At 49.1% G+C, this 21,209-nt stretch overlaps 1 protein-coding gene across 1 annotated transcript in view; it reads right to left on the reverse strand.

Annotated features, from left to right (window-relative positions):
* LOC141916199 (fibrillin-2-like) overlaps nucleotides 1-21,209 on the reverse strand; it is a 113,698-nt gene that overhangs the window by 37,479 nt on the left and 55,010 nt on the right. The window contains exons 8-15 of the mRNA XM_074808453.1: nucleotides 15,610-15,735; nucleotides 7,009-7,161; nucleotides 6,167-6,364; nucleotides 5,359-5,502; nucleotides 4,003-4,122; nucleotides 2,148-2,273; nucleotides 1,539-1,661; nucleotides 535-810 (exon numbers count right to left, since the gene is read on the reverse strand). Coding sequence (XP_074664554.1) covers nucleotides 535-810; nucleotides 1,539-1,661; nucleotides 2,148-2,273; nucleotides 4,003-4,122; nucleotides 5,359-5,502; nucleotides 6,167-6,364; nucleotides 7,009-7,161; nucleotides 15,610-15,735 — 1,266 coding nt within the window. The remainder of the gene's footprint in view (nucleotides 1-534; nucleotides 811-1,538; nucleotides 1,662-2,147; nucleotides 2,274-4,002; nucleotides 4,123-5,358; nucleotides 5,503-6,166; nucleotides 6,365-7,008; nucleotides 7,162-15,609; nucleotides 15,736-21,209) is intronic.

Here is a 21,209-nt window from a genome sequence, read left to right on the forward strand (position 1 = left end):
TTTCCCCTCGCCTACGGCTTTCCCATGTCACTGCCAAGCTGCCTGGGCCATCGAGCGATTGATGGAGCTGGGTCTGTTTAGTGTGAGGAGGAGAAGGCTGAGGGGAGACCTCATCACTCTCTACAGCTCCCTGAAAGGACGTTGTAGAGAGGTTGGTGCTGGTCTCTTCTCACAGGGAATTAGTGACAGAACAAGAGGGAATGGCTTTAAACTGCAACAGGGGAGGTTCAGACTGGACAGGAGGAAAAAATTTTTCACATAAAGAGTGGTCAGAGAGTGGAATAGGCTGCCCAGGGAGGGGGTGGAGTCACCATCCCTGGGTGTGTTTAAGGGTCGTTTGGATGAGCTGTTGGGGGATGTGGGGTAGGGGAGAACTTTGTAGAGTCGGGCTGAGGGTTGGACTCGATGATCCCAAGGGTCTTTTCCAACGTGAATGATTCTGTGATTCTATGATCTCAGGGAGGTGTCAGGAACCCAGAATGTCTCTGAGCACCTTCCTGGCTTTCCACAAACTCAAATGGAAGAGGAGCTCACCGGAGTTTTTGGCTGGACAGGGTTGGCAGGGCTCTCCGAAGCCGTGGTCTGGGTTAGCACAGCAGCACTCAGACTTGGTGACCGCTCCTGGAAAGGGACGAGCACACGTGCCCTTTTTAATGCCTCCGTAACATGTGCTACGCATGTGGGTGTCCACGCAGACCCGTCCGTCCACCCCGATAGCCAAGCCCCCGAGGCACTCGCAGCGGAAGGAGCCCTCTGTGTTAATGCACCAGCCATTCATGCAGATTCCTGGTGTCTCGCACTCGTCGATGTCTGAAAGAGGAAGAACAAACTGGCCGTTACCGACCCACAGGCAGCAGGACACACAGACAGGGGTTTTGGACTATTTTGCAGGGAGACTTGGAGACTAAGAGGGAGCCAGAGGTGCAGTTTAGAGCATCACATCCCCTGCATGCTCTGCTGGCTGTCCCTGATGGTTCAAGGGAAGGAACAGGGATCTGGGCTCTTCAGTCTCCTGAGACCCAACCCCTGCTCAGAGTAGCAGGGGCTGGTCTCAGCTCTGTTAATGGGGCAGTGGCCCAGAGATTCACCCCATGTCACAGCAGCATATCGAAGAAATGCTATGCTCTCCTCCTCCGCCTCCATTCTCCACTCTGACTTCACATCCTAACCTTCCTGGCTTTGGGAGGTGGCACACAAACTGCAGTGGAACGTGTTGGGAAAGGGCTGGGAAAGCTGTGGAGATGACTGTTGCCAGCCCACATTGGCCATGCAAAGCTTCACAGCCCTGCTTAACCTCCTTCAGAAAGAGGATTTAAACTCCAGTTTGTGATGAAGTAATGGAGGTGCAAGAACGTTTCCACATTTTCCCTTGTGCCTATTCTGCTGTGAGGGGGGTAATTTCGGTGGCAGAGCAGGAGATGCCTGGCAACAGCCTTGGTTTTTCTCAGCTCCCCTTGGCCTCAGACACATTGCAAGTCTCCAGGACATGGACAGCAGGATGGGAAGAGGGCAGAGACCAAGTTTGGGGACCTACGCACCGACACAGTACCGCCCATTGGGAGCCAGCACAAAACCAGGCTTGCAGATACATTTGAAGCTGCCATCCTCATTGATACACATCCCATTGAGGCACATGTTGGTCGTGGCACATTCATCGTGATCTGGAGAGGACAAACAGAAAACATGAGCTGAGCCTAAGAGCCGCAGCAAGACTCTTCTGTGCTCAAAAACTCTCTGTCCCCCATCTCATGGTCAAATTGCTTCTTACAGCAGTGGGTGCTAATCCTCAAGGCAGATCTCCCACTGCTTCTCCTGGTGAGAGCTGTCCTGCTGTGTCCCTGACACTCTCAGTACCCTGGTCAGCCAGTGCAGCTCCCAGCAGGACTCAGACACTGGCTGCTGGAAGAATGTCCTACTTCCAGACCCTGCCCTGCTCATGCTCCTGGACCCAAAAACCTTCAGGAGGACTCCAGGAGCACTAGCACACTTATAAAAACACCTTCCTATTTCAGTCCTCCCATTTTAAGATGCGCTCTGCCCTAGAGATGAAGGGAGCACAGCACAGATTAAAGTAACCACCAACCCCTAGGGAGCACATAGTCTCAGCTGAGTCCCACCCTCCCCAGGCACATCAGGAAATAGCTTACCAACACAGTTCTTGCCATCAGGGGTGATTTCAAAGCCAGCGTTGCAGATACACTGGAAGCTGCCATCAGTGTTCACACAGCGGCCGTTCCTACACATCACTCCGTTCATGATACATTCATCAATATCTGGCAGGGAAATAAACATTAGAAAGTAGCAGCAGGTGAAGTGAGAAGCAGTTCCAGCTTAATACACGCCATGAGAAACCCAGACAAGTGCTCTCAGACACTCAGAGTGTGCCCTGCTGCAGGAACAAGTTCTTTCCCTCTGTACAAACTACAGGAGATGGAAGAGATGTGGGAAAAGCTTTCTGCATGCTCTGGAAGCAGCACAACATTTGTGAGGTTAGAGTTCAGGGATCTCAGACCCTCCATGATGTCTTTGTCAATCTCCAGCCCCAGGGCCCCCTTTGCAACTCAAATTCTCCTAGGGCTGTTCAAGTCCACAGTAGACAGCAAAATCCCTCAGACCAACAGCCATGGACTCAGGCCTGCCACAGAGATGTGGTCCAAGTGCCTCAGCAAAATGAATTCCAGGACAGAAGTTGGGGTACAATGGGACTGACGTACGGCAGCAGGGGAGGTGCCGTGTTGCACATCAAGAATGTGATGTCCGCTCGCTCTGGGAGACAGGCCACTGAATGCCTCCGAGTAAAGATGAAAGAAAGGAAGGGGACTATCTCAGATGGGGTGTTGTTACTGACCCTTTGTCAAGAGTTGGGGAAGACAGAACTATTTTATCAGCAAATTACAGAAAACCATTAGTCTGGCCCCAGAAGCAATGGACAATCCAGGCACTTTTCAGACTTCTCTTAATGTGGAGAAGTTAGCTTGAGAGCAGCCTGGCAGAAAAAGGTCTGAATCACAGATGAAATGGGGTGGCCCTGCACAGAAGGAAACCTCCTTTTGGGCTATATCAACAGAAGAGCTGTGCGTAAGCCACATGGGACCGTTTCTTGTCCTATCAGCTAGAGAGGTCACAGCTGAAAAATGACATCCAATTTTGGCACCACACATGAGAAAAGATAAAGACCAAATGGAGGAAGTTGGGAAGATAAAAACAGGGACAATGAGAAGCTTAGAAACATTATCAATGAGAGGAGATTGAGAGACTTACATTTGTTTAGTCTAGGAGGGAAATGACAGGGGGGTTACAAGTTGTAGTCCCCCAACATGTAAAAAATGTAAAGGATACAGCGATGAACCAATATTCATGGCCAGAAAGAGAACCACAAAAAGAATTCAGTTTACAAGATTTAGTTTGAAAATTAGGAAAGCCTTTCACATTGTCAGGCAGTTGGGGGATCCTTTGGAAACCCCTTCATCAGAAGCCACTCGACAGAAAAATAAAAAAATCAAAGGTCGGGCACTGATAGGGAAATCTGCGTTTGCTTCTTGCTCACATGGAACATTACCTTCCCATCATTCTTTCTTAGCAGTCCTTCATCTAGAGCACCATCTTGCTGCAAGACACTAACAGAACAACTTTGCTAGAAATCACAATCCCTACATTGATACAAACATCCTCAAAATCCTATCTTTTGTCAAAACAAAATGTTGTCACCTTTAAATAGAGTTCTGCTCTTGAAAAGGACTCTGTGAGTTCCTTGATTGCCGCTAGTGGATTTTAAGGTAGATAAAGGTAGAGGAAATTTCTCCTAGACAGATTCCAGGACACTACTGGCAGCTCAACTAAGTCGTTCTGAAATCCCATCACACACCTGGCTGGGAGGTGGGTTGGTGCTGGGGACTCCTCACTCTGTGTCCCCTTTACAACCATTTTCCTTTGGTACGTAGGTCTCCGATAACCCTGCTGACACTCTTGCAGCACAGAAAGGGAGAGACAGAAAATACTGACCGATGCAAGCCTGCTTTGTGGGGGTGCTCTGGAAGCCTTCGTGGCACTTGCAGTGGTAGGAGCCAGGTGTGTTCACGCAGTCGCCATGCACGCAGGGGCTGCTGGAGCACTCATCCACATCTGCAAGAAGAAAAGCCTAAACCTGTGAGTCACCATTATACCCAGCTAGCTACCGGGACAGGTGACAAAAGCTGCCTCCTGTGAGCTTCTGAGCCCATCCTTCCACCTCCAGTGCTCAGTGTCCCGACAGCGTGGCCAGCAAGGTCCCTCAGGATGGCATCTCCTCCCTCAAGTGAATCAACTGCACCACTCAGCTTGGTGTCAGCTGCAAACCTGTTGAGGGTGCACTCGATCCCACTATCTCTGTCACTGGTGAAGATATTAAATAGTATTGGTCCCAGTATGGACCCTTGAGGAACACCACTTGTTACTGGTTTCTACTTGGACATTGAGCCATTGACTGTAACTCTCTGGACACAGTCCTCCAGCCAATTCCTTATCCATCCAACAGTCCATCCACCAAACCTGTATCACTCCAATTTAGAGGTAAGAATGTTCTGGGGAACTGTATCAAAAGCCTTACAGAAGTCCACAGAGGTGACATCCGTAACTCTTCTCTTTTCCACTGATGCAGTCACTCTATCATCAAAGGCCACTAGATTAGTCAGGCACAATTTGCCCTTGGTGAAGCCATGTTGGCTGTCTCTAATCACCTACATCTTCCATTAGGAAGGCTGTTCTTTGCAGATGTAGTGGGTGGATACCATTTCCTTTCAGCAGGAGAGTCTCCTTATAGTTTCAGAAAAAATAGCCCACTTGCTTATAAAATGATAATTCTTCTGAAAGATGCCATCCTTCTAATTCCTTGGAGACCTCAACCTTCCGAGTAGGCATGACAGCCACCAGCTAGCTGGGGTGACTGTCGGGGCTGCAGCCTAAGCCTGGGGGGTAAGCAGGGCAGGCAGCAGCCCAGTAACTGGCAGAGCACGCTGCCCTTCCTGCTGCTCCCTGATCACTGGTGCTGGTTGTATGGGGCTTCCCACACCGTGAACTGGCCACGGGGACCACCCGCACTGCCCTGGTGCTGGGGCTCTGTCCGAGCAGTGACAAGCAGCTAAGCCAATGGCAATGTTGTGGCTACCAGAAGAGAGTTGTCACCCTGGGTACTCCTTGAGGGGCAGACATACCCCTTCCATCACGCTGCCTCGTTACCTGACACAAGCCCTCTATCTCCAGCCTCTTGTGGGGAGCTCTGACTGGGCCAGGGGCTGTTGGGGCAGCAGCTGGAGCTGCTGTTAGGAGCAGGCATGGGGCACAGCTGGAACTGACCCTGTGTGTCAAGCTGAGCCTACTCACCAATGCACTCTCCACGCACATCCTGCTTGTACCCCATGTTGCACTCGCAGCGGTAGCTGGATGGGGTGGGGATGCAGCGTCCATTCAGGCAGAGGTTAGTGAAATGCTTGCAGATGTCAATGGTCTGATTCAAAGTGGCAGTTCCTGGAAAGCACAGAGACAGCATCAAGTAGAGGATCACAGCTCCCTTGATTGTTCCCAGGAAGCAGGGTCGGTGCGTCCAAGCACCACGACAGATCTGTGATGGTCCTGGACAAGCATGGGGCTGCAGACACAAACTCAGCTGCCTCAGAAATCTCTGGCATGCCCCTACCCCACTGACATGCACAAGATGGCAGAGCCTCTCAGAAGCAAGGTGGGGATCAATATTTATTGACATCCAGGGCATTTTCACAAACTCAGCCCTTAGCAAGGAGCTATATGGGGATGCATATGAGAGGGGTGTCCAAGGTGGTGGTAAAAACAGTTTTGGTTTGGGGAGGCAGAGACTGAGGCGGTGACGTGAAAGCTTCATTCCCATTTGGTAATTAGAAAGATATTCTGCACTGGAGCCAGCCTCGGCTGCCTTGCTCTGCCAGCAGACGCTGTTTGATCTGCTTCTGGGCTCAGCATCCTGCACAGCATTAGTGTCACATCCCATCACTCCCCCCGTGTCAAAATAAACCTTGTAGCTGGCTAAGAGCACAGGCGCTTTGCTCATGTGTGCACGGCTCAGAGAAGTGGGCCGGCACGCAGGCAGACACGCTGCCTGTGTTCTGAGACAGGCAGCCAAATTGGGTCAGCACAGTAAGAAAGTAATTTTAATTACCAATGCTTGAACTTCCTGGGCCCATTCCAGGCAGACCTGGGATCCCGCCTTGTCCATTTGCCCCATTTGGTCCGATGCCTCCAGGCCCGTTGAGTCCCGGCCCAACACCATTGGGCCCGAATCCAGGAATTCCTGGAAAGCTCCCAGGGAACCCTGGCACGACTGGGAGTCCTTCGATGCAAAGCCTGCGGTACTCATCTGAAACAAAACAGCTGCCTTAGTGCTTTTCCAAGAGTGCCTGAATCCCCCTCCTGCCTCTGCCAGAGTGCAGAGAACAGAGGGATGGAGACCGGCAGGCAGCAAAGAGGGTGGGTGCTGATGGGAACAGGGCAGATGGGTGAGGAGGGCTTTAACACCCTTCGCTCTGGAGCAGATGATGAGACACAGCTTGCCGGGGTGTTTGGTAACGGCTTCTCAGGGTGCGTGGGACAGCTGGCACCATGGGATCCCCTCATGCAGGAAAGGACAGGACTCAGGAGGGTGCCAGACACTGTAAAGCTCTGCCCTGCTCAGAGCTCGTGATGAGAGAGGCAGAGAGATAGATCTACAGTGCCGTGCCTCCGCAAGGCCTCCTGCTGCCTGGGCTCACCCTCGCTTAGCCCCAGGTTCAGTTATGGTGGGAGCCAAAGAGAGCTGAAGAGGAAAGGGATAAATTCTTGCCTTGGCTGAACTCATCTGGCTCAACTTCAGATGAGACCCAAGCAGGAGATCCAGCATCCCCATGTGACCTTTCTCTGGGTGTTACGTTGATGATTCTCCACATCAAGCCTGGGGTACCACTAGGGCCATCAGAGCCACAGGTTGGCCCAGCAGCAGGTGGAGGCCCTTCGTGTTGCACTTACCAGACCCCCGGACAGGGCACATCTCTGGAGTCTGGCCAATGGCCCAGCAACGCCCCGAGTCACAGCAGCACTGCATCTTGGTGTACTGGCCAGGAAGGTCCCCGGCACAGCGGCCCCCGATCAGAGCAGAGAAACACGTCCCAATCCGCTGGTCTGCAGAGGGGGAGAGAAGGAGACACATTCACAACGTGTCATCACCATACTCTTGGTCAGGTCCTGAGTGCCCATTCCCAGTGGCATCTCTTCTGGCCGTCCAATGTCCCAGTCTGACCTCCTGTTCTGCCTCATCCTCCCAGATCATGAGGTTCTCCAGCACCTCCATCTGGAGCACATCAAGGCTGTAGGGCCAGGCCTCATTCCCCAGTATTAGATCTCACATTCCCCTTTAGGCTCTTAAATATTATAAACAGCCTGACCAAGAGCCAGAAACAGGCAGTAGGTGGGCAATCCCTCCTCATCGGATTCTCCATTGGGAGCTGCCTTCCTTGCCCTGCTTCCCCACGTTCCCAAAGAAAGGGGATTATTTAGAGGTCTCTCCCTTCTCTCACTAGAGTTTCTGCTCTGATGAGAGATGTCAGGGACAGGTTCCCCCACTGACCTAACACACCTGCTGGGAGAGGGAACAGGCTGAGGGGAGGTGGTCTGCAGGAGACCACGGCAAGCAAACACTGACACTTCCACTACTGGACAGCCTGACCTGTCCCCTCAGTGGGGACAGATAAACTGTTCCAGACTAAATACATTATTCAACAAAATCGCATCCTTGGGCTGAGTTGTCCATTCTTCAGGTTCCTCCTCTGATGTTAGCATCTGTCTTGCTTATTTATATTATATTTGTGACCAAGAGTTGGCCATCAGTGCCAATGTAACAGTACAACAGGCCCTGAACTTGGCAACAGGGAGAGCAGTGTCTTCTCCTCTCCTGGGCTGTTAGACCCAGCATGATTTATTTCCCTCTAACTTCTGCCACTAAAAACACTTCCCTGTGATAAAAACAATGCAGCGTTGCCTGCTACTATTTTGAGGGTTCCCAGACAGCAAGTGGGCATTCCCCAGCCGTTCCTGCTCTAGGCTGAAGCCTTGGCTGCAACAGTCCTTCCCCTTGTTCTCCCTTGTTGCAGGACAGAGCTGGAAGACCAAGGTGGTTGGCCATTTCCTACACCACTTTGGTCAGGGTGGGGATCCAGGTACAACCCTTCCAGCGTTAGTCAGTGATCCCCGATGCTGACACATTGGGGATGTGGTCCTGCACATCTCAGGCCTGGCAAGGACCTGCCTCTCCTTCCCAGAACTGATTTAATGGCAAATGTCCCATGTCCCAGGATTCCCATGAGGAAGCATTCCCTGCCAGGTCCCAGTGGCCCCAGCATCTCTCGCTAAACAAATGGAGTTGTTCCCAATTCCACATCCCCCCAACCTGATCGCTACCATTCCCAGTGGATGCCTGTTTTAGGTCACGGGTTAGTTCCCACAGCCCGGACTGAGCTGGGAGGAGAACGAGCCCTGGATGGTGGTCAAAGTCCGTGAGCCTGGCCAAAGCCACAGACACCAAGCCTGGCACCGGTGTTTCGTGTGTGTGGCTTCTGGACAAGGCCCAGGAGACTGAGGGTCTTTCACATGTCTAGCAGGCTCTGTCTGGCACCAATTCCTGTAGGAAAACCTGGAATCTTCCACTCATTCATCTCCCGTCCTTGTTTCTCAAGTAAATTAATGAGGGGGAAAGTCTAGTCTGATTTGTCATCTGTGCCTCTAGACTGACATTAGCCAGCAGGCTGACACTTTCCTGAAATATAATTGAAATTAATTGCATGGAGCTGTTTGATCTGTGGGCTGTGGTTACATTTCTTCTCTAATCACAGCTCAGTGACTTGCAGAGGACAGTGACCCCATTTAAAGCCAGGGTGACTAAACCAGCAGGTCTTTTCTCAGATACATCCTTTCCGCCATGCACTGAGATCAGCATGAACTATTCCCTTTTAGGAAACTTTATCCCCAAAGAGACTTGCAGAAAGACTGCAGAGACTAGGAGAAGGGAAACTTGAGTGAGAGGATTGAATGTAACACTGGATTAGCTCCTAATCCTAACGAAGGGAAGTACCAGCCACATGGGTGTTTGGGTCATCCCGAGCCCTTGATCTCTGGCAAGAGTGCAAGAGCAATGCCCACATCTTTGCAGGCTTCAGCAGATGATGGAGTGTAGAAGAGGGCTGTGTTTCCACAGCACGTTGACAGGTTGATGGTACTTAGCATCAGGATGTAGCCCCTTCTTATTCCAGAAAGAAGCTGCTCTGTGAACAAGCCAGGGCAGGATAGTGGGTCCATTTGGAAAAGCTGCACCTCAAACTCTAGATGGGAGTTTAGCTAAGTGAGGGTTTAGAGCTGAGCTTAAGTGAACTTCTAGATCTGAGGGTGGGAGTTTGGAATAAACCCTTTGGGCATTAGAGAGGACAGATCCCACCCGGCTCCTTCTGTTCTTCTGTGGGGTGGTTGCTGTCCCAAAAGCTGTGATACACGGTGACAGCCAGCCAGTTAATGGGCAAGGGGTGATTCGGAGAACGCAGCCTCCTTCCCCACAGACAGACATGTGCTGACAAGTTTGACAAGGCAGGGAGGTCACAACAGTTTGTGTAACAGAGGGAATGGTCCAGCCCTTATTCATCTGCACAAATGTTTATTAAATTCAGCTGTTTTTGCTGCAGTCTGCAATAATCTCTCTCAGAAATGAAGGTCAGGATTAATTGAAAACTCATCTGGAGCTGCCTTGGGCAGAGAGAGGGTGGATGGAAAGAACAGTGGGTCCCTGCAGTCTCTCTGTGACCTCCAGCAGGACCACCCACACGCTGGAGGTACGAGCACAAAGCCCTCGTGGTTTTGTTCTGCCTTCCTCTGCAGCTGTTAAGGGAACAGGTTTGCACAATAACCTCACTAAATCAGATAATGCTGCCTGCGAGAAAGGAGGTAAAATTCCACACGAGATTAGACTGCGCACAGAGGTGGGGGGTAGAGCCACAGGTCTGTCAGGGATTCAGAGGGGCTGTGGATGCTTCACAAGGTCCATCCAGGTGTGGCAGAGCAGGAGATGGGTTTGGCCTGCTTATCATAATGGGACAGGAGACACTCCAAGCTGGACCTTCCTGCTGGGCTCTGATGGAGTCTGCACCCCTCCAGCTGGGCCATGACGTCCTGCTGTGTGTGTCCTGACGCCCAGGAGAAGCCCCACACCAGCAGCTGCACCCTCTGAGTGACTATCCAGCATGGCTAATCTCTACCTTCCCCTTCAGTGTGGACATCGTCTTCATGCTCTGCACAAGGTGTCTAAGATCCGTTGTGCATCTGCAAGGGATTTTGCAGTGTTCCTCCTGCTGAAAACCTGCTTCGTTTCTTTGGGCTGGGGGTTAGGGGCAGGGAGAGACTGGTGCTGCTTCCCAGGAGAGAACTTTAAAGGGTGAGTATTTCTCTCACTTTGTCTCTTGTTATGCCCAGAAACTGAGAAGATCAAGTGACCAAACCCAGACAAACTAGTGGTTGCAAAAGGCAGTTGGCTCTGACTACAAAGAACCTGAGGGCTATTAGCTCAGAAGGGAGCTGTAACACAGCAGCACGTAGCCAAAGGTCTCCCACCCAAGATGTCCAATGTGCTTGGTTTGCAAGGGAGAAGGGTGCAAAAAGGAGCCTCATACTGTGGTGAGGACAGTCAGTCTGGACCAGTGATGCCACCATACGTTCCCTGTTTCTGGAAAACTGACCAGTTTCACAGAATCAGAATCACAGAATCATCCAGGTTGGAAAAGACCTTGAAGATCATCCAGTCCAACCATTAACCTAACATTGACAGTTCCCAACTACACCAGATCCCTCAGCGCTATGCCAACCCGACTCTTAAACACCTCCAGGGATGGGGACTCCACCACCTCCCTGGGCAGCCCATTCCAACGCCTGACTACCCGTTCCATAAAGAAATGCTTCCTAATATCTAGTCTAAACCTTCCCTGGTGCAACTTGAGGCCATTCCCTCTTGTCCTATCACTTGTTCCTTGGTTCAAGAGACTCATCCCCCTCTCTGCACCCTCCTTTCAGGGAGTTGGAGAGGGCCATGAGGTCTCCCCTCAGCCTCCTCTTCTCCAGACTAAACCCCCCCAGTTCCCTCAGCTGCTCCCCATCAGACCTGTGCTCCAGACCCTGCACCAGCTCCGTTGCCCTTCTCTGGACACGCTCGAGTCATTCAATGGCCTTTTTGGAGTGAGGGGCCCAAAACTGAACCCAGATATCAAGGTGTGGCCTCACCAGTGCCGAGCACAGGGGTCAGATCCCTTCCCTGTCCCTGCTGGCCACGCTATGGCTGATACAAGCCAGGATGCCATTGGCCTTCTTGGCCACCTGGGCACACTGCTGGCTCATGTTCAGCCGGCTGGCAATTTCATTCTTGTCTGGGTAAGAGTAGATCGTGGTGTCTGTCTCAGTGACGAGTCATGCAGAACAAAGGCACAAAGCATCCCTCTGTGCACAGCTCCCACCAAACTGCAGTACCCACCGCACACCTTGGCCACCAGCACCTCGCTGGCTCACTGCAGGAGGGCTTCAGTGCAAACAGGGAAGCTCTGGGTGTTATTGCAGGACAGTTTCTTTGCTGGCAAATGCTATAATAAATTCACTCCTTCCCTGGCTGTTCTTTCTTTTCCAAATTCACCTCCCAGTTCAGCAGTTACAAGGTTGAGGTATAAATGCATCCCTGAAATGATCTGATAAAAAATGATTCTCTCTAGAGGGAAATGCTTTACAAAGGTGGACTGAATGACCCAGTTTGCACTCGAGGTTCCTGCACAGGTCCACACTATGGAGCAACTACGGAGCCTTTCTACACCCTCTGGTCCCTGCAGGTGTCCAGGCAGATCTCTGCTTGGCGGCATCGCCAGCTCCCTCGATGCCTTGGGAGCTGTTGGGGGGCTCTGCTCAGGTTCCTTTCCCAGCTCCTTATCAATCTGTTTTGAGCCTGTGATCCTCACACCACTTCCCTTTTGTCATTTCTTGCCCTCACAAATTTCCTTTTTCATTTGCTTTCCTCCACATATTTCCTTTTTCCTCTTGCTCTTTTCCTTTCCTGGATAATGGCCAAAGCGGGCAAAAAGGGTTCTCCAGGCAGGTAAACTCCTCAGTAACACCCTCCCAACCTTCTCTAAGACCAGGATTTTGTAACGATAAGCAAGATCTGGTCCTACCCAGAACTTTAGGCAGCAAATCTGCCAACGTTGCCCAAGAAGAGATAAGACCCAAATCTCTCAGAGCTCTGCTGCACTATCAGGGAAAAAGAGCAAGGAAAGCAATGTGCAGGAGTGCTGACTTGCAACGAACAAGGGAACATCATGTGCATGTCTGGAAATGCATCTGAAAGGCCATTTTTCTCATTTGAAAATTATTCTTTTAAGCTGTTCTTGAAAAGCAACCCATCGTACTGAAAAGAAGAAAAAAAAATCACAGCCTGCTGGAGCAGATCCTTTTGCTGCCTGCAAAACACTGAGCCTGTCTTTTACAAGCATAAATGAATGAAACTGTTATGAACATGTGTGGAACTGGATTCTTTATGTCAAGCACAGGTGGTTGAATCATTCAATAAATGTTCATTTCAAGCTATGACGGACTTTCTCCAGCTACACTGCTGTTTGCATTTTACTGAGGAAGGCAGTGAAAGCAGCTAATGAGATTTGGGATCAACTCAAGCTCAGTGTCTTGCTGTTTCAGCTGCAAAAACTACAGGAGATTATTCAAATGTAATAAAAAGGTGTTTACTTTACTAAAAAGGGAGGGGAAAGGGATGGGAATATATCAAGCCTGCCACCATAAAGTCACCACATAGCCAGTGCTGGTGCCCCACGATATATGAGACACCACGGTCACTTCCAGTCTAAACATCTGGGAGGTGGCAGTGTGACAAACTCTTCTGCTCTCTCCTGATGCTGTTCGTGCTTTAAGGGTGGCCACGTTATTTATTAATTTTCAATTCTACAAACCACTTATTTGATTTCTTTCATAGGACATAAATTGTGGGCCTAAACTACCAAAAACTCTCAAAAGGAACACTTAAACTCTCCCAAATGATAGAAGCAGGGTTTGCAACATATGGATCCTGGGGCAACAACACCCCGATAGTATCTGTGCGTTTTGCCAGAAAAAATATTGCCTGTCCCAAAATGTGACAGCACACTAGCAGCATATATTAGCTCAGGGAAATGGCTAGAGCATGATGTATTGAGTTCAGATGCAGTCATAGTCCACTGCAGCTAACTAAGCTCTGGACTATTTTTAAATTTGGGCTTTCTAATTTTATTTAGTTTTCATTTCTTGAAGCACTCGGTTTCAAGGAAAGTGAGGAAATGTCCGTATGACTCATCCAACAGCCGTCACACCCCTCCGGGCTTATGGCAGGGTCTGGGAAACAGGGAGGAAAAGAATTTCATTCTCGTTAAAATCTATCAGATTCCCAAACAAGGTGACTCGTACGTTATACTTTACAACATTTTTCTTTCCGGAACTAGAACATGATTAATTTTTACTCCAGGTTCTGTGGATATAAAAGAATTGGGAAATTATTTTTTTCTGTATTAATTTCCAGGACTTTCAACAGAAGGCTGTACCTGACATTTTCCATTGCACTAACAACGATCTTTGCCTTTGCTGTAACGGTTCCTCTTTACAAATTCTTGCATCTTTGCCTTTCTAAAGGCGAATGAACTTTCTGAACAGTGAGACAAACCCTGGGATTCATTGTGACTAAAATAAGTGCCCCTGCTGAGAGCAAGTAAACACAAAGCTGATCTATTTATCACAGAAACTGTTGTCTGTTACAAAGAGAAATGGACCATCAAATATTTACAAGGCTTGGAAAGGAATTTTGATCTGTTAAACATGCAAGATTTACTCCAGGCTCTGTAGTCTGGAGGCAGGACAGCTCATCAGTCTGGGGAGAGCTTGGCTGGACTAACGCCAGTTCTGGGAAGTTTTGAAATACAGACACCTTGAGCCCAACTGGGACAGGTACGTCAGAGCCGGCGGCGCGGCACAGACTGGCCCCACCAAGCCCTTCATGCAGTCACAGAATCACAGAATCATCCAGGTTGGAAAAGACCTTGAAGATCATCCAGTCCAACCATTGACCCAACACTGACAGTTCTCAACTACAGCATATCCCTAAGTGCTATGTCAACCTGACTCTTAAACACCTCCAGGGATGGGGACTCCACCACCTCCCTGGGCAGCCCATTCCAACGCCCAACAGCCCCTTCTGCAAAGAAATCCTTCCTAAGAGCCAGTCTGACCCTGCCCTGGCGCAGCTTGAGGCCATTCCCTCTTGTCCTGGTGCTGGTTCCTTGGCTCAAGAGACTCATCCCCCCTCTCTGCACCCTCCTTTCGGGGAGTTGTAGAGGGCCATGAGGTCTCCCCTCAGCCTCCTCTTCTCCAGACTAACCCCCCCCAGTTCCCTCAGCCGCTCCCCATCAGACCTGTGCTCCAGACCCTGCACCAGCTCCGTTGCCCTTCTCTGGACATGCTCAAGTGATTCAATGTCCTTTTTGGAGTGAGGGGACCGGTCTGCAGGACAGGAGAGTGGGAGTCATTTTGTTGCTAGAAATTGGATACTGCGGGAGGTCGGTGGGCTACAAGGTAACGTGCAAGAGCTTACACAACAGCCTTGTCAACCTGCACGGGTGCACAGTAGGTGCCTGCAGTGCCCTGTGCTGTGCTTGGGCAGCACCCTGTTCTCTCCGCTGGGTGCAGGGGGGATCCAGACAACCAGCTCAGTGCAAATCAACTCCCTCCTGAAAAGCTGAGTTCAGTGAGATGAAGCCAATTGAGCCCACAGCCCTACTGACCACCAGCTTGGGGCAGTAGGGATTTATGAGCCATTACCTGTGGTCTAAGCAGGAAGGAGGAGGAGATTGTAAAAGTCATCTTTTATTTGTGCTGGTTATGCAAACACTCGGAGTAAACCTTCCCCCCTTCACCTCTGCAAAGCAAGCAGATGAAGGTGCAGCTGTGGGATGTTCCCCATCACTGGGTCCCTCTTTGCTCCAGGAAGGCTTGCAAGCCTTCCCTTGGACTTACGCACTCCACAACAACACGCTGTGCCTGCAGTTCAGTTGTAGTGGGAGTACTGGTGTCTCTCCCTGGCTGACATGTAATGCAGGAGAAAAGGGGTAGCGCCTGGGATTCTCCTGCTAGCTGGTGCAGTTCTGTGAGCAGGAGCACAAGAATCCTCCCTCAAACAGACCGCTATCCCAGCCAGACACCTTCCACCCTAGTCCTCCTTCTAGTGTCCTCAGCAGCCCCTCGTCAAACACTTCAAGCACTGGGGCACCTGCAGTCCAAGTTACGGAGACAGGGAAAGCCCTGGTCTGCAACAGCATCAAAACCTGTGACCAGGACAGCCCATGGCACACGCAAGGACAGCCCATGGAAAAGAGCATTTTCCAGCTATTGCAGGAACAATGTGCCCTTTGATGTGCAAATCTGGTGATCACCAGATAGTGATTTGCAAATCACCAGGTCTGGTTTTCAGAGTGTGATCTCTCCCCCCATATCTGTGGTCCTGAGATCTATTTAGCATCTTACCAATGCAGCGTGATCCGTCAGGGCTGGTCATGAAACCACGTGGACACGTGCACACGTAGCTGCCTGCTGTGTTGGTGCACTCGCCGCCATCACACACGCCAGAGATTGCACCACACTCATCCACGTCTAGAAAAGAACAAATCAACAGTGATTATATTTCCCTGCAAACCATCAACTTTCCTACCTGCAGTGTGGATCCAGGACCAGAGCTGGGATCACAGAGGGCAGTATCTGGTGTTACGGGTTGTCGTGGGATGCCTGAGACCATAAGTGACCTCCTGGCAGTAGATCAGTGTGGAAAACAAGAGTCCCCAGGGAGTGACGCAGAGGTGCTTCATGGAGTCCTCTGCTTATCTCTACTGACAGTGCAGGTCTTTGGGTAGGCTGAGCTAAAACGTGTAGCTCCCTGGAGTACAAAGGAAGCTTCAGGACAGAAATGTGTCTGTGGCTGGACAGCAGGTCCCTCCGTGTGTCTCGGAGGCCTCTCTGAAAGCAGAGATGCAACATCAGAGACAACACCATGTGTTTTAAAAAAGCACTGGGCTCATGCATTATTCACCAAATTTCTTCAATTTTAAGTACATTCAGGCATCTAAATCCAGCTGAAAGGCCTCTGTACTATCAGTCAGGCAAGGGGGGGTCTGGACATATCACTCTATGGGTTCAACTCCTCAATCAGCAGTTCTATTTTAGTGTGGGGTGATTTGCATAACAATGCCACGAGCATGCCATAGTTTGAACTATTTATCTCATCACAGGAAATATTAATGAGACAGAGATATACATTGAGTCCTTGGAGAGATCACACCTAATTATCCATGGCAATCAAAGAAACACCATCCATGTTAGCAAGCCCTGCCACACACTGCTTCTCCAGCAGCCCACTGCCACGTCTGTGACAACAGAACATACCAGTGAGGTGCATCTCTCTGGATTTAAGAGCATGGAAAATAAGGACATTGCAACAAGATTTTGTCAAAGCTCAACAGCTGGACTCAGACATCAGAGGGACCAAGCAGCCCTAGTGCACAGACATGTGGTAATAATTGTAGAAAGGTTACAAAAGTGCCAAAATTCAGAGACAATCATCCCAGTCATGTAGCTTCTGCCCTTTGAAGTCACAATGTGCTCTACAGGCATTTGTCTAGTGTGGAGCTACGGCAGACCCTCACCACAGGCTGGACATGGAGACTGGCCCCATTGCCAAGGATGCCTGGGTCTGGATCCGGAAACAAAGCATCTATATTGGAAATCTTGCTCAGAGTGAGATATTAATCCACACTGGAAGAACTGAGTTGTAAAGATGAGACACTACAGGGTTCTCCAAACTTTCCAGGCCATTTCTATTACAACCTTGAGAAAATTCGACAAGTTCCTGTACAGATGATACAGAGAGAGACAGCCTATAGCTTTTGTGTGCAGCTATCACCTGGGACCTGAAACTTGGAAAATCAAAGGGAACAGAGTGGCAAATCAGCTAGTTTGAAAAAGGCAGTCTGTTTTCAACAAATTTTGACCAAAATGTCAATATAATTAAATGTACAGGGCCCAGCCATGTTTGTGGGGTACTTGACTCTAAGGACTTGTCTGGGAGCAGGTTTGTAGATTTTTTTCTATTGCTAAAAGAAATCTGTTTCAGAAGCTGAGATGGAATTAGATCCAACCTCTAATTAATCCACCCAAAGAGGTTGGTTGGTGGTCGTGGTCCAGGTGGTGGTAAAAGACAGACGGAATATTTGCCCAATAGTTTTTACAGTGGCGAAAAAAAAAAAAAAAGTTTGTTGGCAATTGGCAAAATAAATTATTTCTGCTAAGCAACTTTATTTATTGTATTTTAAATCTATCGTGCTGTTGTGAATGGATAAGGGGATTTTTATATGCAATTCAGATGCTGCCTGGGGCTGGCAGGAAAGTAATGAAAAGGAACTGGTCAAAGTCTGCTCCTTTGAGGGGATTTTTCTGATGTGAACAGCATAACAGCCTTGCACAGCCTGATGGCATTAGCATGTGTGGAGGTTAAGTTGCTGCAGGGCAAAGACTAATCTGAAAAAAAAAAAAAAAGGCAGAACAGCAAAGATCTCTCATCTGGGAGTGTGGATGGAGGATGTCCTTGGAAGAGCTCATCTAGCATACTTCAGTGGTGAAGGCAGCATACACACATGGGGAAGAGTTACCTGAACCCACCCCATCAGGGCAAGGGAGGGACCAGAAGAAATCTGTGCTGGGAGCCCAGTGATGATGGATATGAGCCACAGTGACAGATCTGAGAAATCTCAAGACATTTCTGCAAGAAATGGGTGGGGGCTACGCAGAGGGGTGGTGACCTGTGTCCTTGTCCAGTGTGAAACTGAGAAAAATTTGAGTTAGGAGGGAAATGTCTGACTGCAATCTCACAGTGCCATGCAGTGGCTAGTGATGCTAGTGCAGCCCTGAAGATGTATGGGAGAAACGCTGAGCAGGAGCAGGTAGGTGATGGTACCTCTTAACTAGGATCATTCCTGGATGCCACAGCTCTGTGTGGTGCCAGCTCTTCCAAAAGAGTGTTAACAGAATGGAAGGGTTCAGAGTCTAGTGGGGACGATTCAAGGCCTGGAAAAACCCACCTGACATTAAAGGACTCAATTACATTTATCCAAGAAACTGTGAGAATGTGATGAGATCATAGAAAAGAGACACACGATGATTATGTTGAGAGCACAGTACTCTGCAGTCTCAAAAAGAGAAGATGAAAACTGAAGCTGAGACATTATAAATTCAGGCTGGAATGAACTGGACAGGTTTACACCAACGGTAGATAATCTTTGGCCTACGTACCCAGGGATAGGGCTAGTTCTCCAAGGCTCGGGATGGATTCAACTCACCTAAAAAGGATTCCCTAGCATAGGTACAAATCCAAGGGAGGGCAAGGGGGCATGAAATCTGGCTGCACAGAGGTGACTCTCAAGGACCAAGCATTGCCCTCGGTCTCTAGAAACATCCTCATAAACTTCATCCTTCTCTCTAAAATTCGAGAGCCTTCTGCCATTGCACCCCAGGTACTGCGACTCCACTACACCAGCCTTTGGCTGTAGGGTGGGACAGCCACGGACATCTGATGATGACAGTTAATTTGTATCACCCCAACGCCCCCACCTTGCTCTGAGGGAAAAGAGGTATAAGAGGTTCTACACTGTTAGACCTCTAGAGGAAAAGACTGCAGAAATGATCCGGACAGTGGTGCGTGTTGAGTTGTGGTCAGATGGGTTAGAGGGTTACAGAGCAAGCATCTCCTTCAGAGATTTTTCTAGATGCCATTTACACTCAGCAGAAAGAGATAATCTCATCCAGGCAGTAATTCATCACATCCGAATGGAAATGTCTAAACAGGGCAGAAGAGTTGTGCCCTAACAGTGATGATTTCTCCCTGCAAAGTGGGACAGAGTGAAATTCATCCCCCTCAGCTCAGTGACAGACACTGACAGTGTATGTGTTTAAGTAAGATGAGCCAAGCTGCCTTCTGAAGTGAGGCATATGGTATGGACAGAGACCCCCCCATGGGTGCTTCGTGTGGCCAAAGAAATAATCTTCAATCTCTCCTCCTTGCTCACACAACCTGTTACAAACACAATTATCCTCTGTTTTACTTTGGCTGCGAATCTGAGACCTGAGGAATCAAGTGAAACCTTGATTTCAACATGCACAAAATTAAGCCCAAGTGCATAGGGCAGGTTATACGCTCATATATCAAGGGGGAAGATGCATTCCTGTTTGGCTTCTTAGGAACTCTAAAATTATGCTTTCAGCTAGTCAAAGATTTCACCCGCCTTTTGCAAGCAGCAGAGACATGGCCTCTGTCCTTGCAGTGCTCCTTCAGCTCTTTGATGCTCAGAGCCCCTCCAACAGACAGACATGACTTGAAACCTCGAAAGGCAGCAATGCAAATCTCCAGAAAACACTTCCCCCACCTGGGCCCCTGCAGCGAAAGAGATTTTATCACTACAGCCTACCCTGTCATTTAATTACAGGCCTGTGTTTGGTTACAATTTGCAGAACACTGGAAGGGAAAGAGCTTTACGAAGCAAAAGCTGGTTGTGCTATTAGAAATAACAGCTTAAAACTTCTGCATAGCTCTTCTGAAGTTTGTTGTATCAGAGATCTGGAGGCCAGCTGACAGGCAGGCATCTTATTAGATCAATACTTATGACATAGCATCAGTCATCCAAGAAAAAGTGTGTGTTTGTGGGGGCAGCAACTGCATTCCATTCTTAAGGAAAAACAGTTAATTCAAAAGGTTAAATCAAACTGCAACATTTTTTTTCCCCTTGAAAATCCTAGCTCAGATGAGAGCAGTGCTAGAAACCCAAGAAGCAGAAAAAAAAAAAGCCAGAGTTTCCCAAGACTACTTGCACATCCTGTACTTTGAGAAACTGAGCTCTGGGCTTTGTTGTTATTTCAGTTCTTCCCCACCACATTTGCCTTCTTTATTTTCTCTTTGTAAAGTGTCTCATAGTTTTGATTCATTCAGAGCTGAAGTCCATGGAGAGCTTGACACAGTGGGATGGATATGTACACCTCTCATTAACACCCAGCTGCCAGCTCTGGGTAGGGAATTCTTCCAACTCCAACCTGGCTACTTCACGACTTTTCCAACTCTCTGTTAAAAATTAAAGCAATATTCTGTGCGCTCTGCTCTTCAGACAATGGCAGAATTCAATGCAAACGTTGATTTTGGATCTGGTCTCCAACTCGCTGGGTTGGAGTTGGCCTGATCATTAAGGCTGAAAATGCTGGAAGCCAAAGCCTACAGAGCTTCAGAAAGAGAGTTGCAGTCTGCAAAGCCCATCCAACACGGGTGCCCACAGACATGTTGAAACCCCAACCTTTCCATCTGCTAAAAAAACAGGACTTGATGGAGAAAACATCTCTGTGTCACGTAGCAGAGGTCATGCCTCATCAGCCCTCTCTCGTGCAGCGCACGGGACTCTCAGACCTTTCCTTCCAGAAAGCACAAAGAAACCACAGAGGAGAGTAATGGAACCCTCCAAACCACACCAAATCCATGGAAATGAGCTTTTAATGGAGCCAAACAATGAGCTCTTCTGTAGACATTTTGTAAGAAAATTGAAAACATGCTAATAAAATGGCTATCATGTTCCATTCGTGAGGAAAGTGGGCCAGCCTACCCACTCTGCTCATGGAAAATGCAGGAAAGCTCCCTCCAATTCAGAAACATGAATGAGACTCAACAGAGTAAAAAATAGACCCTTGTCTTCATTAGAAAATTCGGAATTTTGTGCGGTGGTGAAAAAAGACTAGCCCACGGGGGCATAAGTAGCATCTAACACGTCACCCTACGTGTACCCTAGAAAGGGGCGAGTAAAAAGAGGTGAGATTTGTACTTAAAGGACTTGTTCTCCCTTGGCAGAATCTGTCTCCTGGAGATGCTGAAGACAGGTCAAAAAGGATCCAGCCTGGATGGATGTGGACAGAGCTTGTTGCACAAAGCAGTGCCTTTCACTCCCTTGCCTGGTGTTTCTCCACGTAGTTTTTTGTACCTAGCATGTTATCATGCTGGAACAATTTTGGATGCAAGACACTTATTCCTTTTGGGGCATTGGAAA

Source organism: Strix aluco, chromosome 29 (genome assembly GCF_031877795.1).
Source record: "Strix aluco isolate bStrAlu1 chromosome 29, bStrAlu1.hap1, whole genome shotgun sequence".
Taxonomy (NCBI): domain Eukaryota; kingdom Metazoa; phylum Chordata; class Aves; order Strigiformes; family Strigidae; genus Strix; species Strix aluco.